The sequence below is a fragment of the Heteronotia binoei genome, chromosome 9 (assembly GCF_032191835.1).
Source record: "Heteronotia binoei isolate CCM8104 ecotype False Entrance Well chromosome 9, APGP_CSIRO_Hbin_v1, whole genome shotgun sequence".
Taxonomy (NCBI): Eukaryota; Metazoa; Chordata; class Lepidosauria; order Squamata; family Gekkonidae; genus Heteronotia; species Heteronotia binoei.
The window spans coordinates 84,775,887-84,795,829 of NC_083231.1; the positions used below are offsets into that span (position 1 = coordinate 84,775,887).

Genomic DNA, 19,943 nt, shown 5'->3' on the forward strand with positions numbered 1-19,943 from the left:
AGGCACTATCCAAAGTGGTTTTCTCTCATCGCCATATTTCTTATACTTCATCCAGATATTTAGCAAGTTATTTCTTATGTAATGGTGAGAGAAAAAAACATCTATCTTTTTCTTCCCATAGTACATATAAGCGTGCCAGCCGAATTTATTTCCATGACCTTCCAACGTTAAAAGTTTTTTTATTCAATAACGTCATCCAATCTTTTATCCACACCAAACAAACTGCTTCATGATATAGTCTTAAATCTGGTAATTGAAATCCTCCTCTTTCTTTAGCATCTGTTAAGAATTTCATTTTAATCCTTGGTTTCTTTCCAGCCCATATAAATTCTGAAATCTTCCTTTGCCATTTATTAAATTGTTTGCTGTCTTTCACAATCGGGATAGTTTGGAATAAATACATTATTCTCGGCAAAATGTTCATCTTAATTGCAGCTATTCTGCCCAGCAATGACAAATTAAGTTTATTCCATTTTATCATATCTTCATCCATTTTATGCCATAGCTTCTCATAATTGTTTTTAAACAAATCAATATTCTTCATTGTTATCTCCACACCCAAATATTTTACTTTAGAGGTAACCTCACATCCCGTTAGCCTCTGCAGTTCCTTTTGTTTATTTACTTGCATATTTTTACATAAAAGTTTTGATTTTTCTTTATTAACCTAAAGTCCCACCAATTCTCCAAAATTTTGTGTTTTAGCTAACAACAAAGGTGTTACTTGTATAGGATTTTCATTTACAAACATTATGTCATCTGCAAATGCTCTATATTTATAGGTAAATCCTTTAATTCTCATTCCTTCTATTTCTTCATCTTCCTGTATCTGCATCAATAAAATTTCAAGAGTCATTATAAACAACTATGGCGAAAGCGGACAACCTTGTCTTGTGCTTTTGCTAATTTCCATTTCATCTGTGAGATCTGCATTTATACATAAACTTGCACGTTGTTCAGTATATATTGCCTTTATCATTCTTACAAAGTTTTCCCGCAACTTTATTTTTTCCATAACTGCAAACATAAAGTCCCAGTTCAAATTATCAAAAGCTTTCTCTGCATCCACAAAGAATAACGCAACTTCCTTCTCTGGATGTCTTTCATAATATTCTACAATATTTACAACAGTTCTAATATTGTCTCTTATTTGCCTCTTGGGGAGAAAGCCCACTTGATCTTACTTTATAAAATTTATTAAATATTGTTTAAGGCACTCTGCCAGGATTCTTGTGTATATCTTATAATCATTATTTAATAATGAAATTGGTCTATAATTCTTTACATTTGTGACATCGCTATCTTCCTTCGGAATCAACGAGATTACAGCTTCTTTCCATGTACTAGGTATTTTCCCATTTAATCTTATTCCATACATCAGTTTTTGAAGTTTTGGTACTAATTATTCTTTAAGCGTTTTAAAACATTTTGCCGTATTTCCATCTGGTCCAGGCGCTTTCCCAATTTTTATTACATTAATCGCTGCTTCAATTTCTATTTTTTCAATTGGATCATTCAAAATTTTTTCCATATATCCAGTTAAGGGTACTATTTTGATCTTCTGAAAATACGTTTCGATCCTTTATTTCTTTACTTTAACTCCCTTAAATAAATTAGCATAATACTTAAAAAAATGTTCTCTTTATTCCTTCTTGGTCCACCATCTCTTTCCCATCAACCACAATTTTGTTAATAATTTTACTTTCTCTCTTTTTCTTCAATTGCCAAGCCAAGTACTTTCCAGGTTTGTTTGCACCCTCAAAAGATTTCTGTTGTAATTTTTTCAAATTCCATTCCATTTCCTTATTTAACAAATGTCTCATTTGTGTTTGCAATATTGTAATCTCCCTTATAATTTTCTTTTTCCCCAGCCTTTTTCTTAATTCACCTTTTTTCTAAATTTCATTTTGAATGTCCAAAATTTGTTTATCTTTTGCTCTCTTATCTTTATTATCCAATGTTATTAGTATTCCTCTCATTACTGCCTTATAGGCATCCCATACCATCTGAAATTCTATATCTTCTCTTTCATTAACTTGGAAATAAGCTTTAGTTTCATTTTCTAAAGATGTCACAATTTCTTTATTTTGTAGTAAATCTTCTCGCCTTTTTGGACAATTTTGTAATCCACATTATTGGGTTGTGGTTGGCTCTTATTTTGGGTAAGACCTCTATCTGCCTTGTTATAAGTCCCAAATCTTTAGTACCCCACAAAATGTCAATTCTAGAAAAGGAATTATGCCTGGCTGAGAAAAAGGTGTAGTCCCGTACTTCAGGATTAAACTTCCTCCATATATCCTCCAAATTCTCTTGTTTAACCAATTCAAAAAAGATTTTGGCAATTTCCCTTCTTTATCAATATTTTTCTTCCCAGATTTATCTAATGTGTTCTGAATTGTTCCATTAAAGTCCCCCATCAACAAAATTTGCTCATAAGTCACTTCATCAAGATGTTGCGTAATATTTTTAAAGAAAATATCCTTTGCACCATTTGGAGCATAAAGTCCCAACAATAAAGTCTTTTTAGCATTCAATAAAATTTCCACTGCTATGTATCTTCTATCTTTATCTTTAAAAACCAATTTTGGGTCTAACTCTTTTTTAATATAAAAAATTACTCCTTCTGTTCTGCCAATGTATAAAATTCTAGTCCCAATTGCTTATTCCATAGAAATTTATAATCCTTTTGTCTAATATGCACTTCTTGCAAACAAACTATATTACAATTTTGGTTTTTTATCCAATTAAATGTTGCCCTTCTTTTTTGTGGTGAATTTAGTCCATTTACATTCCAAGATATCAATTTGTAATCCATCACAGTGCAAATTCTTTATTTTCTCCATAAAATCTACGCAGTTCCTGTGTGTTTGTAATTGTAATCCTTTTCCCTTGAAGTTCAAAGCTCACACCTTCAGGTATTATCCATCTGTATCTCATTCCATAGTCACGTAGTTTTTCTGTCAATTTTTTATATGCATTCCTGTCAGTTAACACTTGTCTTGGCAACTCTTTCATAATTCTTATTCTGCTACCTCCCACTATCAATGTCTTTTCAAAATTTTTATTCATGATTTTTCTCACCATTTCTTTTGTCATAAATCTTATAACCACATCTCTTGGCAGATTGTTCTTTTTTGCATAGAGTGAGTTCACTCTATACATATAGTCATACATACTTCTGTTCCCTTAGGGATCTTCCTCCAAAATTTCTGCAATTATTTTTATTATGTATTCTTTCAAGTCAGATTCTTCATCTTCTGGTACACCTCTCAGACAAATCTGTGTCTCCATCAACTTGCAGTCATGTATTATCACCTTTTCTTATAATTTTAACAAGGTGGAATCATGTATTTTCACTCTCTCTTCCACCTCTTGTACTTTTTTTGTTATTACTACAGTCTCATTTCTGAGATTCTCTATCTCTTTTTTAAATTCTTTTTTTGAGTCCTCAATGTCCTTTCTTATTTCTTTTTAGAGGCAGTTATCATTTCTTTCACCCCCTTCATTATCCTGGCTTCCATTGCATCTAATTGGGCTTGCATTTTCTCCATTGAAGCAGACCTGGTACGAATTTGCTTTGGGTCTGACATGTAAAAAAAGGTCGATAATTTTTATCTCACCAAATTAAATTTGGACCATCAGGTTTAATAAAGTGAAACTCGCCCTTTGCAATTAACCCAATTTCGCCGTCCTCCATGCCTCCCAGGCTCAGATATTAATGTTTAAAGTTTTTATTTTCCCCAAAATGATGATCGCGACTTTTGCTTCACTTTAAAAAAAATTCCTTCTTTTCCCTTTATCCAATTCAAATCTTCTTCACCACTGTCCAATAGTCCTTATTTTAAAATTACCAACTCATTTAACTCCACCAATTTTTATTGTCCCAGTCACTTTAAAAACATTGTTAAAACTTTGTCCTCCCAGCAATGGCCAATGTTTCTCACTGATATTATAATCCTAGAGTAGGCTGTTTACTTCTCTTATTTCCTTCTTCTTCCTCTGATATTTCCTGCTTTTCCTGCCACCAAGTCTCATTTCACTGGTAGAGAAATCTCGCGATGTCTGACGTACTTCCTGTGGTGACTATGAGTGCTGCAGATCTATGACGATGGGGCTACTTCCTCAACCGCAGATAGACTAAACAATAAATTCCTTTCTTCTTTTAGCACTGTCTTTTAGATTTACAAAGTTCAAATTTAGCCCCTTTTCTTCTCTTCCTTTCAGGCTTCCATTATATCCAACTCCCACCTTCTAATTTTGTTTTGTTTAGCTTTAGTTAATTCCAGAGTGAAAAGATAGTGATCAATACCTTTTTTTTGTAGTTTATCCAAATCGACACCAGTCTTTTGTAGACAGCGGCATCACTGGGGCGGGGCCAAGGGGGCCATTGGCCCTCCCCCAGAGCATTCTCATTGGCCCCCCTCTCCGCCTTGAGCAAGCGTCGACGGCCGCCTCTAGTTGCTGCCCGCCCGGAGCCCGCGCCAGGAGCAGTGAGTCATCCATGGAGTCGGAGGAGAGGGGGATGGTGCTGGGACGCGGCTGAGTCTCTGCTTCAGACCAACACGGCTGCCCACCTGGATCTACCAAGACATGCTTATTTATTTACGAAGCTGCTGGCCTCAAAGCCCACTACCCCCCCCCCGATATTTTTTTCTCCCGCTTTGCCGCAGAGCCCTGTATTGCTCGGCAGCTTGGCGTCCCTAGTATCGGATCCAGGTTTTTTAAAGGATCCCACCCCGCCAGGTTTTGCAGCACTCGGCCCCAAAAACAACCATTCTCTCTGCCGAGGGGCACGCCAAACGAAGCTGGAGAGAGAGACAGACAGGCAGACGCACGTCGCGGAACAGCAGCCTGTTGCAAAGGAGGGCGCGCAGAACTTGGAACCAAAAGGCGCAGCCAGGGGCTACTTACCCACCACCAGGTTGCAAGATGCACCTCTCGCGCACTTGGCCCCAGGGTGCAACCCACCCTAGTGACGCCTCTGTTTGTAGATTAGATGTTTAAAGTTGTAAAAGAAGACTCAGATCCTGTCGAGCTTAAGTCAAATAAATGACTCTGGAAACTTCTGTAGATGATGAATATGCAACTTCTCTCTGGAGATCCCTCAAAGCCTCAAAGGAGCCCCCTCTGGGACACCCTTTCAGCAAAGGTAAGTCTCCTCAAAGTATCTGTGCATATCTTGGACAATTCTCTAGCTGAGGAAAGTAGGCAGAAGGCATTAGTTTGCCTTTTACTACCCCAAACAGAAGTGCCAGCCTGCCCCTGTTAAGGAAAGCAGCTCAGCTCGCCATTTTCTGATCCCGGAAGTCCAATTTATTGCCAGTAACTAGTAACACAAGTTCTAGTAGGGTTGCCAAGAGGCCCGGAGAAAAATGTACTGTCCTTTTAAAAGTAGTTTAATGTCTGGAAATGGGAAGCTGAAGCTTTTCATGACACGGAAATAAATTATGTAAATAACATCCCATTAGGTTTCTATCAAGGGGACAGGACATCCCCACCTCAACCCCCGGCAGCTGGCAATCCTAAATATTATGGGAAAGGGAAAGAAGTTTCTCTTCTTTTCCACACTATACATTATTCGTATACCTCTATCAGGTTACCCCACAGTTCCCATTTTTCTAAAATAATCAGGGGTGTCAAAGTCATATGCTATGATGGTCAGATCTGACATAAATGGGACTTTGTTGGGCAAGGCCATGTGTGCCACAAAATATGTCAGGTAGTAAAGATATAACATTATAAAGGACACAAACAGATATAATTAAAGATATATTTTTCTTAAAATATTAACATGTATAAAACAGTAACACTCTTGAGATATTTTGTTTATTTAATAATCTTTGATAGCTGACACCTCCCAGACCTTCCCCCCACCCTTGAAGATGCCTGCCTAAAATGAATAGTGGGATTTAGCAATGCAATTTTTAAAATAAAATACCAAGAAAAAATACAAGGGTCGCAGCAGAAAATAAAAATATAAACTAAAAATATAAAATGCTTCGAGTTTAGGAAAACATGAAATGGCTGGGCATTGCAAGTTTGTCCTCTCCAAATCCAGATCTCAGGGTGGTTTGAGATAATAATTTTGGGGGATGTACTAAAAAGAATGACAGGATTGCTCACTGGAAACAGTGAGAGAGACTTAAAGGCCCAATGGAGATAATGGGAGCCAAAAGTGCCAATTGACTTGCATGGGCTCCATTGAAATACATTGCAGCAGCAAAAAAGTTGCAAAGAAAATACAGAATGTATTTCTCATTCAGATCTCTGGGCCCAGATAGACTACTCTGGGACTGTAGAGACAGCCCCCAGAGTGGCATTATAGCTCCTGGGAGTAGCAGAAGCATTATGGGAATGAAATGAGGATGTGTGGGTAGAGGTATTTATGAATATCTTGCATTGTGCAGGTAGTTGGGCAAGATGACCCTGGAGGTCCCTTCCAACTCTATTATTCTATGAGGGTCCCCAGAGTGGAATTCCATTCCCAGAGTATAATTCCATTCCCAGAACATTTCTGCTACTCCCAAGGGCTGTCATTCCACTCTGCACCCTATCATTCCAGTCCCAGAACACAGATTCTATTGCTAGGGACTGTCATTCCACACTCGGGGTGTCATTCCAGTCCCAGAGCATTGTTTTTTATTGCTAGAAACAATAGAAACTCCTGGTTTCTGCTGCTAGAAACGGTCCCAGAGTAGTCTATCTGGGCCCAGAAACCTTAACGGAAAATCCATTCTGCATTTTCTTTGCAACTTTTTTTGAGCTGCAATGTATTTTGATGGTGTCCAGAGTAGAAGCTGCCAAAGACAAGGCAGGGCTACCTGAGGAGGGGGCAGGGAGGGGGAGAAGAGATCTGTGGGACAGATTAAAGTCCTGGGTGTGCTGGTTCTGGCCCATAGGCCATAATTTTGACATCCTTGGTTGAGATCTTTGAGCCTTACCTCCTGGGGCAGGGCCAAAAATGACATCAAAGGCTGAATCAATCAAACATAAGAAGACTTGACTGAACTGACTGAATAAGAAACAACCTGACTGCAAAGGCATTTCTTTTAATGGCAGAATTAATTTCAGAACCTCCTTTCCAAGAAAGTGTAGTTAGGATCACAGCAGAAGGCTCACCTTGATAAAAAACAGCAAATCTGTACTTATAAACTGCAGACTGTGGAATTCAATATTAAATGAACTGAGACAATGCTGCACAGATAATAGTAAAGGATCTATTCAGTTTTAATTATCAGTGGAAACACCAAAAGGTCAGCTGGGCACAATCCAAGCTCTTTAGAAGAAAAGCTGGCTGGAAACCAAATGCTGTTTTATCTGATTAAATAGATCAAGGCAGTCGAAAACCACAGAAAGAAAGTCTCATGTTGATTTTCCTTGTTATCCACAGGTCAGTTTTGGAGGTCTGGATACAATAAAAAAAATGCCTTTCAGTAGCAGAACACAAGACTTTTTTTTTTTAGCTTTTAAATAAAAAGCCTACTCTAGATTCTAGAGAAATAGTACTGTGAACCCACAGAAAGGGAAGGAGGAAAGGATGGAAAGACAAGAAAAGAACTAAACTGGATTAATTGCAGACTTATTTGCATATGCCTTTATTATTGAGATAACACTCCCTTAGCTAGTATCAGCCTTTTATTTGTTTATGCAGTCCTGTATGGTTGAAAGTCTATTTTTCAAAATCAGGCCAAAGAATCACAGATTAGCAGCAACTCCTTTCTTGCCTGTACATTAGCAAATGTTATGATCATTTCTTGAGGAAAGCAGATCTGAAAGGAGTCTACCATTCATTAACAGGAACATAGTGCTCTGCAAGTGACATAGGAAAGAAAGATCAGTATGTTGCTGAAACAACTAAGGGTTCTGTTGCCCATGTAAGAAAGGTAAGATAGGACTGTCGATTCAGATCACATCAAACTTTATAGTGTTAGCATCCCAAATTTTGCAAAAAAATTAAGTCTAACAAGGGAGTTGGGACAATTTGAAATTTACAGTGCCATCCTAAGCAAAGTAACCCCCTTTTTAAGTCCATTGAGGTCTGGTTAAGATGTCTGTTATTATTCAACATGCCCAATAAAACAAAGTAAGTGTACATTAACCAAAACAAGCATTATACATTTCAGCTATGTCTTAGAGCTATTAAGTAATTTATATGGATGGTGAGGAGCTGAAGCCCTTACTATGATTTTGTTTTTGAAAAATCAAAATGCGGCATGAAATTTAAGTGGTTACTAGAGAATTCTAGGAGAAGTGATGTATAGTATTGTTCAATTAGGCTGGATTAAAATACACATAAATGAATCCAAATTAAACAAAGACAGCTGAAAATACATTAAAGATGGCAAAGAATATATTTTTAAAATCCTTTCTGAATATCAAAGGCCTTGTTTGGCAAAAAGTGGACAGCAGTTTGATCCTCCATTTCTAGTTTCAATTAATTGTAAACTTTCTCAAGATCCTGCTCAAAATTATTCCCAGGATGTACACTGACTGATGACCTTCCCTATATTTGGAAACTCTGCCATAAATTAGGCCAAGTAGATGGTTACAGATAGAATTCTGTAGATTCAGCTTCTCATCTCAAAAGATACACAGAAATTTATCTATGGTCTTAGGAGGGCCAACACTTTTCACCTGTAAGTTATTTCAGTAGAGAGTGCTTAAGGGAAAGGAGTTTCCTTCAAAACAGCGGCAGTTCCAGTAGAAAATAGGAATGGGCATGAACCTCATCAAAAACTACACTTGTCACAAAAACTGCCCAGTTCTTGAGTCGAGGGTTGTAGAATAGATTCTGCAATGAACCTCCCATGAACCGCCATGTTGGTGGAGGGAGGCTGGAGTCCTCCTTCCTCACCATGGTGTTCCAAACACAAATAGGCTGTATATTTTTAATAGCCATTCCCACCCCCCACCCCCCAGATGCTCTGTGGCTGGAGGAAATTCTGGCTCAACTCTTTAATAAGTGAATGTTTATTTTGCCCAAAGGTTTGCATTAATGTGTAGGGTTCCCATTCCCCAAGTGGGGGTTGCCCCCCTGATTTTGGGGACTTTTGCTAACCACTGGCCATCCGGCTGGCTGGCAAAAGAAACCTCACTCCCAAACAGTGATATCTCAATATGATGTCACATGGAAATGATGACATGGCATTGGGGACATCATGCTAGGGCATTGCTCTTTGGGGTGGAACCCCACCCCATTCCTAGCATGCTCCCTCCCACCCTGCCCGTGAGTCGTGGGGACCTGGCAACCTTATTAGTTTGGAAGTTACCACGAAGCATAGTTTCTTCAAACAAGGAAGGGAAACAGATAACTGGACCATGAAAAGGAAGGCAGAGGGAACATGCAAGCTTGTGGCAGTATCTTAATCCTACAAACTGAGAAAGTCTGAAACTGTGAATTAGCTGAAGGGGGTAACTTTACAGAGCAGGGAGTTCTTTATTTAAGAGTAAGATCCCTGAACTCTGTTGGACTTACTTCCAAACAATCATGCCTACCATTGCTCTGCTTGTACAGAACATTGAGGGGGAGGGGGTTCAGTTGCAAATATTTAATTATATTTACAACTTTATATAGATTTTTAATGAAGGAATTCAGGAAATCCTTTATATCCAATGATTGTTGCCGATATAAAATGAACTAACCGTGACTAGGCTAGTTCTGCAGATGACTATCTGCTCAAACACAGATTAAGCTTTCCTCTAAAAATACCCTACAGAGTGTTTACTTACTGCCTGATGTTACACATAAATAGCAAGGGAAACCTCAGACTTCCGTAGACACCAGGTGTGTTTGGGGGAGATATGCATTTGATTTGCAGAAGGCAAAAGATTGCTGGCCACACTGCCTCCCACTATGCCCAAGAGCAAAACAGCATCTTTCCCATTCACATTAAAATCAATACAATATTGCCTCCGTATCAACATAGCTGCCCTAAAATTTAAATTGGAGCAGAGTCATTTAACATCCATAAGGGAAATTAAATTCTTCAACAGAATCACTTGAAAATTTTTGTGGGTAAAAACTTTGAGAATGGTTAAAATATTACACAGTAAAACTCAGGTCTGAAACTATCTTCAATAATGACTCTCCATAAGTACAGAATTAGTGTTTATTGTAAGATAGAACTGGTGACACTGGTTCAAGCCAGTGTCAGAACTGAGATACAAATGCAGATATGTTAGATATATATTTTCAGTGTAACTGTTACAAGCAGGGCTTTTTTTAAACCAGAACGCACTGGAATGCCGTTCCGGCTGCCTTGTCTAGCACTCCGGCTGGCCTAGCCAGCGTTCTGGCTCAGCAAAAGCCCTGCTCCCTCAACAAGCCTCTAACTCGGGCACCAGGGAAACAGCAGAGCACTCGGAAATCTGCCTATCTAAGCTTTGTGCAGCCCCGCTTTAAAAAAAAACACTTTTGTTGCCACTCCTGGGTAGGTGAGTGCGGGTGGGTGATGCGGGTGGGCAGCCTGGCCCTTACTGGCACCACCAGCCAGAAGACGTCAGGACTTTGATCTTTTTGCCTGCAAGGTCCCTGGCCATGTGAGCACAGTAAGTGAGTAAACGAACGGGCCAGCAGCAGGGGCAGGGGTGGGGTCCCAATGCCCGTGCTTTGCTTTGCCAGCGGGGGAGGAAGCAGTTGGGCTCAAGCCCTTTGGCACCACTGGCTGGGATCTGCCTGCCTGCCTGCTCCCTGGCCAGGCAAGGGGAACAAGCGAGCTAGTAACTTTGCAAGTGGCGGGCGTGGGGTCGCCAGTGCCCATGCTTTGCTTTGCAGTCAGGGGAAGAAGCCTTTTGCCACCCAGCAGCTTAGCTGGGGGAACTGATCTGGGGCCACACTGTGTGTGTGGGGGGGGTAGGGTGTGTGCCAATGCCTGTGCTTCGCATCGGGTCCTCCTGTGCCAGCCTGCCTGGGAAGCTGCCTCTTAACTCTGCCTGATAGGGAGGAAAAGGTGAGAGGAGCTGGCCATGGGCAGCTTGTTCAGGTCTATCCCTGGCAACAACAACTCCAGAGAATGGCCCAGGAAGAAGCAGAGCATGGGTGGGGGTGAGAAAGAACAGCCCTGTCAGCTCAGGACTCCTATCTGTATGCATGCTCTCTCTCTCTCTCATCTCTGTTGCCCTAACTAGCCCAACAAACCAGTGGTTAGGAGAGCCGTGCAATTCCCTCCCCCCCCCCCCCGCCATGACACTTGCCCTCATCCATTTCAGCTACTGTTATCACATTTTTAAAAGTATTTATTAAGTGGCACCAGGCAACAAATCTCCCTTGCTTCCAAAGTCACAGTCTTTAATCTAGGCTGTTTGTTATTTTTCTCTCCTCCCTGAGCGAGGATGGTGGTGGAGCGAGAGGGGGAATGCAGTGTTCCTTTTCACAGAATGCAAGCTTTTATTGCTGTAATAAGAAATGTAAATGCCCCATGGGGAAAAAAATCGGTCTTTCTTAAGAGTCTGGTCTAGGGGTTATCTTGGTTTAGTTTTGCGCCCTGTAGCCAACTCCAATCAAATGTCAAGGGTGATCATCTCTGTCCTGGCTATTTGGTAGGCTTGGAGCTTTGTGAGTGGTTGCAGTTCTTTATTGTGCCTTTGTTTAAATGGTAATGGCAAGGAAAAAGGAAAGGTCCCCTGTGCAAGCACCAGTTGTTTCCAACTCTGGGGTGACGTTGCTTTCACAATGTTTTCACGGCAGACTTTTTTTACGGGGTGGTTTGCCATTGCCTTCCCCAGTCATCTACACTTTCCCTCCAGCAAGCTGGGGGAATGGCAAACCACCCCATAAAAAGTCTGCCGTGAAAACGTTGTGAAAGCAACGTCACCCCAGAGTCGAAACGACTGGTGCTTCCACAGGGGACCTGTCCTTTCCTTAAATGGTAATATTCCCCCCCCTTAAGTTAGTGTAGAACTGAAAAACACATTGATTTATTTTCAGCCTTTAAAAGAAGGAAGGTACCAAGGAAAGCCCACCCACCCCCTTCTGTGTTAGTGTAATATTGAAAAAATATTACTAACATGGATTTGTTTTTACTGTTCTTTGATGCTATGCAGATTTACTCAGGAACAAATCTTGCTATGTGTGTGTGTGTGTGTGTGTGTGTTTAATGTCTGGCTGGCTATGTGAGTGGAGAAGGAGACCTAAACTTAATTATCCCCCACCCACCCTAAATCTGTTCTTGCTTGTCTTTGTTGCTAGAAAGTAAACATACAAGAGAAATCATGTTAAGAGGTAGGGACAGAACTAGATCAGGGGCCCATTCTGTTTTTTTAGAATGCTTTCTTAAACCCAGGATCAATAGAACAAAGTTTGAATCCAGCAGCACCTTTAAGACCAACTAAGTTTAATTCTGGGTATAAGCTTTCGTGTGCATGCACACTTCTTCAGATATCTTCTTATAGTTATCGGTTGCCCTTTACCTCACTGCTGAAACGTTGTGGTTTTTGGTTTGGAGAGCTAGTGAAGAGTGAGTGGGTTTATCTTTCCTACTGAAATTAATTAAAAGGGCTTCACTTTTGGCAGGACTTTTATGCCATGCTTTAGACTGTTCCTGTTACTTTATCAAGTCATTCGTTTGCATTGCTTTCCAGTTTTGTAATTCTAGTCCTTATGCATTGTTTATTGGAATTTATAGTCCTAAACAAATTGTTTATTGGAGACCCTTGCTATTTGATTAAATTGCTTTTAATTGTTGTATTCAGCCCTGTGTTTCAGTGAGGAAGGAAGGCTATAAATGAAGCTCCTAATAATACTAACATTATTTGTTGGATGACCTCTGCCGGTGTGTTGCATCTTACTGCTAAAGCACAATGTGATGACAGTATGATTTTCAAATTAAGTGAATTTTTGTGATGGTATAATATTTAATGGCCTGTTTTAAAGCTATTAATTATGCTTGGTGTGATTGGCCTATGCAGAATCATACAAGGATAGTCAACACAATCCTCTGCTTTCCCTGGTACCTTCCTTCTTTTCTCCCAGACTTCTCTGTTAGGTTAGATGTGACACATGTAAGTGTGTGTGCATAGGAATAGACAAATTAAGTAATAAAAGCCAGTGGTTAAGTGTGGTGTAGTGGTTAAGTGTGCAGACTCTTATCTGGGAGAGCCGGGTTTAATTCCCCACTCCTCCACTTGCACCTGCTAGCATGGCCTTGGGTCAGCCATAGCTCTGGTAGGAGTTGTCCTTGAAAGGGCAGCTGCTGTGAGAGCCCTCTCCAGCCCCACCCACCTCACAGGGTGTCTTGTTGTGGGGGAGGAAGGTAAAGGAGATTGTGAGCCGCTCTGAGACTCTTCGGAGTGGAGGGCGGGATATAAATCCTTCTTCTTCTTCTTCTTCTTCTTCTTCATCTTCATCTTCTTCTTCTTCATCATCTTCTTCTTCATCATCTTCATCTTCTTCTACTACTACTACTACTACTAAAGTGCCCATGTGAAACAGCCCTGGGTAGAAAGATTACTGAGATTGAATAGCCACCCAGTTGTCTCCAAGGAGGACCTCCACCAATTAGTCTGGCCAGATTGTTCTTCAGATCCAGAGGCCTATTTCACATACACACAAACCACTCCTCTCACCCCCACCCTTTAAATAGGTGTCCTGCATGTCAGACTCAAGGTAGGCTATATTCTGCCCTGAAGACATTTTGTTTGTAAGGCCCTGAGCCCATGAATGAGAGCATTTATTTATTTATTTATTTAGTGGACTTATATCCCACCCTTCTCACCGAAGTGTCTCATATGTTATATGATTTATACTTCCAGTGACATTAGGGGGTGTAGCCCAATATGCTAATGAGTTTCTGCTGGGCTTTTTTACAAAAAAGCCCTGGTGATGTCAGATGTGTGGCCTAGTATGCAAATGATGGTGATGTCAGAGGTGTGGCCTAGCATGCAAATGATGGTGATGTCAGAGGTGTGGCCTAGCATGCAAATGATGAAGATGTCAGAGGTGTGGCCTCGCATACTAATGAGTTCCTGCTGTGCTTTTTCTACAAAAAAAGCCCTAGTTACAAGCACGCCTTTTGTTTTAGGTGTGAGATTAATTCAAAAGCAGAGTTGCTTCAAAATATTCCAATTCCATTCTCACACTGCAAGCCAGTCCGTGCAATTACCACAAGATAATAACCTTGAAGGCCAAGCTGGAAAGGAGTAAATTGGCCTCTCTCATGGGGTACTTAACTTTCAGTTTCTGCTAGACAAAACAAGGCATACATACAACAAAGAAAGAAAGAGAAATGGCAAGGGATCTTGAAAATTAGGCCACACCCTCTGATATTGCCAATGTTTTGCACAGGACATTTTTGTAGAAAAAGCCCAGCAGGAAGTAATTTGTATATTACGGCACACACCCTGACACCAAGCCAGCTGGAACTGTGTTCCTGCTCAAAAAAAGCCCTGATCATCACTGTTCACTGGTTTCCACCTTGGTCCAAGTCCAGAATGATCCAGCAAATTAATAACCCAGTTAATGGCTGATGCTATTTTTAACTAGCAACATTGATTTATTTATATTTTATTTATAATTTAGATTTATATAACACCTTCCTCTGAGTTCACAGAGATGTTTAGAACACTCATGCACCTATGTTCTCCCATCACTGATCTGCAGGGGGGAAATGCAGCTAAACAGAATTCACTTTGACCTCTGCAGAAAGACAATCCAAAGCTGCAATGAAAATAAAGATGTTTTTTGCAAAGATGAGATGCGTTTAGGACAATGGCATTTCCTGCACCAACAGCCGTTATAAATACTGTTTTGTTTTTGATACTTCATCTGTTTCTTTCAACATATAATATAGATATCCAACTCAGAGATAAGTTTGCACTCAAAACTGTACATGGTTTATATTATGCACCTCAAAAAGGATATTATAGCATTGGAGAAAGTCCAGAAAAGGGCAACTAGAATGATTAAAGGGCTGGAACACTTTCCCTATGAAGAAAGGTTGAAACGCTTGGGGCTCTTTAGCTTGGAGAAACGTCGAATGCGGGGTGACATGATAGAGGTTTACAAGATAATGCATGGGATGGAGAAAATAGAGAAAGAAGTACTTTTCTCCCTTTCTCACAATACAAGAACTCGTGGGCATTCGATGAAATTGCTGAGCAGACAGGTTAAAACAGATAAAAGGAAGTACTTCTTCACCCAAAGGGTGATTAACATATGGAATTCACAGGTGGTGGCAGCCACAAGCATAGCCACCTTCAAGAGGGGTTTAGATAAAAATATGGAGCAGAGGTCCATCAGTGGCTATTAGCCACAGTGTGTGTATATGTGTGTGTGTGTGTATATAATTTTTTTTGGCCACTGTGTGACACAGAGTGTTGGACTGGATGGGCCATTGGCCTGATCTAACATGGCTTCTCTTATGTTCTTATGCAGCACAACTTTTCTCAAGCATGGAATGTCACTTCTTCCCATGACTCTAAACACCACTGGCAGGGGGGAAAAAATGAGGAAAGCAGTTTTAAATAAGCCTTTTTTATTAATTCTACAGTCACAATGGCTTTGATCTCTATAATAACTGTAAAGCAGTGTCCTCTTCATCACTCAATAACTGATATTGCAAAAAAAATGAATGTAACACAGTGAACACTCTCCATTCCTGGGTCCCCTGCAGGGCTTTCTGGTGAAGCCAAACAGTACTAGTGGAAGTGGCGGGAGATCTTGATACTTTGCTCTGGCACTCACAAGATGCAAGAACAGAATTAAGCCTGGGATTGTTCAGCTGTGCAGAAAAAATGTCTTGTGCTTCTTTGCACCAGATTTTTGTTTTTTTCATAAGAGAACAGCTTTGGGTGCCTCAGATTTTTGTCTGAATAATTGTGTCTATTTATTGAATGCCTTTAAATAAAGGTCTGAATGTGTGTGATAGCTCCTTCTTCCATTATTGGAAGGGGAGCTTAAATTTACTTGCATTGGCTCCTTTTCCCCCAGGACTATAAAAATAATTATCCAAAACTCCCATGAGTTTTGTCCTCAAATGAGTTAAGTCCTCTGAATGGTATTTTAAACATCATAACTACAACTGTCAGATCTAAAACACTTTTGACTCATGAAAAAACCACAAAGGCATGAACAGTTCAACATAAACAGATCACATATTTATAAATGATAATATGTCATATTTCTTTGGCACACGTGGTGTTCACAACACTGTATACACATTATTTCGTAATGCTCACATCAACCCTATAAGGTAGACCAACATTATTGAAAATGAGAAAAATTGTTTCCCTAAAGCCCCCCAAGAAATCTTTGGCAAATATTAAATATAATCTCTAGACTAAACTTCTCTTAGCTGCCAAGCTCTACCAGTTCCCTATGATCCACATCATTATCTTCTGCAGTCTGAAAACGAATGAAATAAGTATGTGCCATACATCACTATACATAGGGGCAAAGATATGCTGGTACAGGACAATTCCAGTACGAAAGAGGCCAAAGCGAAACTTTCCATCTTCAATTTTAAGCCTTCTGACAGACAGTTCCATTAACAGATCTAAGATATTTTCATTCCTGACTAGAGATGGGCATGAACCTCACTATGAACTTAAATTCATCATGAAAATCACTCGATTCATGGTCTGTGAGCCAAGCATCATGTGATCACACCCACAAGGAGCCTCTCACAAACCTCTATGGTAGAACAAAACCAACTTAGGTTTATTCAGAACGTAAGCTTTCATGTGCATGCACACTTTCCTCATCTGAAGAAGTGTGCACGCACACAAAAGCTTACGTTCTGAATAAAACTAAGTTGGTCTTAAAGGTGCAATTGACTCCTATTTTGTTCTACTACTTCAGACGAACACGGCTGCCTATTTAAATGTCTATGGTGTTTATGAAGGTTCGTGTTGATGGTTCATGCGGTAGACATGCTGGCACTAATCAAAGCAACAGGGGGAGTAGACTTTTTCAGCCCTTCTGCAGCCCTGGAAACACCAATAATGGCCCTCTAAACACACACAAAAAAGGGACCCAGGAGCAATGCTCCCTCTAAGCTGTGGAGCCTTGTGAGCAAAATTCTACTTTGTGAGCTATTGGCATTAAAGTTGTGAGCTACTCTCCCCCCCCCCCCGCATCGCCGCCACTGCTGCACTTTTCCTTCCCTTCCCTCCCTTTCTGCCCTACCCCACCCCTCCCAGTCACTGCCGCTGCATCTTTCCTTCCCTCAGGGCCAGCCCTAGCCCTTCTAGCATATCCCTGCGGCTGCCACCTACTCGCAGGTAGGCAGCAGGCCCGGTGACTGGGGCGAGGGCGGAGCTCTGCTGCCTGGCTACTAAGGCCGGCTGCTAAGGCCGGCCCTGGCTACTGCATAAATTTTGTTCTGGGGCCAGTTTTCCTGAGCTAAGACAAAAAAATGTGTGAGCTAGAGGCTAAAAAATGGTGAGCTAGCTCATACTAACTCAGCTAAGAGGGAACACTGCTCAGAGGTGAAGAGGGAAGTGTGAAGGAGCCCCAGTTGGGGCTGCAAAAAATGAGGGAGAAACAGAGGAGTAGTGTGTCTCAGCAGCAGCAGCATAGGAGAGAGAGGAGGCAAAGATGCGTGAGGCATGTGAGAGAAAGGGGAAGGTGATCTCCTTTCCACAGAAATGGCAAAAACTTCAGGAAACCAGCCTAGACGGCAATCAGAGAGAGGCAAATAGATGAGACCAGGCCAAAAAGGGGGACCTCAGGAGGCCTGGAAGTTGAGGATCCCAGAATCAGAACAAAAAGGAGTGGTTTTGATAGAAACTTCTATCTTTTGATAGAAGTGGTTAACATTCTGGGAAACAGGACCATCAGATAGTCAGAATGAGGTCAGCAAATAAGGCAGGTCAAAAAGGGGAACTCCAGGAGGCTCGGAAGTTGAGGATCATAGGGTTGGAAGAGAAAGGGGGTGATATCCCTTTGGTAGAGGAGAGTGAGCTACAGATCACATCACAAACCTCACAAAATGAACCAGTTCAGTAAATGGGAACCTTTGTGGTTCATGAACTGGAACAAACCTCCACTTTCCTGGTTTGTGCCCATCCCTACTCCTGACTATAGAAATATTTATGTCAATACATATTATTAGCAAAGTGCCATTATGTTTGGGAAAGTGGGTTTCAATAATAAATATGTTTTCCCTCTGTAATGTATAGAACACAACATTCTTCAGTATGAATTCAGTGTTAAGTATTTAACTGTCTCAATTTAGAACTGGATATCTGTCGGTGGAACCTGAGTATGCCAAACTCTGGGAAAGGAAATAAACAGTTGGAACACACTCATCATCCCTCAGTCTCCCCCCTCCCTTGCCAGGGAAAGCTGCAGACAGGGCTTATGCATATATGATTCGCCCAAGCTGCTGTGCTTTGCCTTCATCTGCTGGACAAGAAGGAGATAAAAAGAAGCTTAACCCTCCACTTTCCTTGGAAGTAATAAATACACATCAAGTACTGGGCTATGTGAGAGCTTGTACTTTGTCTGAGCCCAGTTTTCTTCTTCCCCCAAAAACTATGATCACTCCAGAGACAAAGGAAAACTAAACCTCCCCTCCCCAAGGAGTAGTGGTGGGAGAGAACCTAGATCCATCCTTGAGCAATGCATGTGTTGTGTCCTAGGCTCAAATGGGAGAACTGTTACTTTTGGAGGGAACTGTTACTTTTGGAGGGAAGCTGAACAAGCCAAAGCTTGTACTCCACACCAGGGTTCCAGAGAAGGCCTAAGCGTGCCCAATCAGGGGAAGGATTGAAACATAAGTAGCCAATTAACATCTAGGCTCATACTGTACCCTGATAGGCCCTTAGGCCCCTGTAAATAGCCAATCCATGTACATAGTTAAGGACCAATCAGAAGGGGGCAAGAATTGTATAAAGGAGCGGGAGGTTTGAATAGAGTTCAGTCTGTGTTTGTGTTCCTGAAGTAAAGCTTGCTGAAATCACTCTCCGACTCTGGTCTCTTACTGCGTCGACCCCAGTACTTTACAGCATGAATTGCAGGAAAGAAGGAATGGGACAATTACATCATAACAACCTGGATCACATTCCTTCCTTCCTTCTTCCCAAACTCTATCACCATGAGCTTGCACATGATTACTTACCTGATTACATGTATTGATGTCTATTCCTCCCTTCAGGTATTCCACAACTTTGTCCAGATTGCCAGCTCGGGCAGCTCTGAGGAAGCTTGCATTGCTGTCAGACTGTGAAAAGAAAGAGTGAAAGGAAACTGTTTAATGTCTGCCTTGAAGGTAGATATGACCGAAAGAAAAACCTACATACTTCTGCTACAAAGACTTAAAACAACTGACGCTGTTTGTCAGGCACCTCTCACCTACAGGCAGTGAGAAATGCAAGAAATCCTCTACCATGTGTTCATATAACTCCTTGTGAAGGCAATCATCAAACACTCCCTCCAAGGTATGAGAAAAATTCTGCTGCACATCAACAACTATCCGTCATCCATGTAAGCAAGGGAATGTTAATAGTAAAAGAAGTAGACTCGTGCACCTTTTACGAGTGGACACATGGACTGCATAATACATTAGTTTGAGACACTTTTTAAATTAATCACCTAAAGCACAAAGGAAGCAAAACTTTTGTCATTGATATCAGAAATATGGAAGATCTGGGTTGATTATTACAGATGGATCCGATGAATTTCTAGGGGTTATTTTGCTCTGTTAATTTTAACAGTGCTGTCATACGCACAGTGACACTCCAGTCTAAACTCATTCATTCATTTCAATGGGCTGGAATAATTCTACATTGTATTGCACAGAAAAAACTGCTTGGATTGCTGTCCTCAGGTATTTTCAATACCTTACCCTAGAATGGCCCAGGCTAGCCTGATCTCATCAGACTTTGAAAGCTAAGCAGGGTTGGCTCTGGTTACTGTATGGATGGGATTCCACCAAGGAATACCAGGGTTGGTACACAGGGGCGGTCAATGGCAAACCACTCTGAATATCTCTTGTCTTGAAAAC

At 40.9% G+C, this 19,943-nt stretch overlaps 1 protein-coding gene across 20 annotated transcripts in view; it reads right to left on the bottom strand.

Annotated features, from left to right (window-relative positions):
- ANK2 (ankyrin 2) overlaps window positions 1–19,943 on the bottom strand; it is a 474,349-nt gene that overhangs the window by 168,517 nt on the left and 285,889 nt on the right. For all 20 annotated transcript variants that reach the window (XM_060246895.1, XM_060246896.1, XM_060246894.1 and 17 more), the window contains exon 2: window positions 19,059–19,160. In XM_060246895.1, coding sequence (XP_060102878.1) covers window positions 19,059–19,160 — 102 coding nt within the window. The remainder of the gene's footprint in view (window positions 1–19,058; window positions 19,161–19,943) is intronic.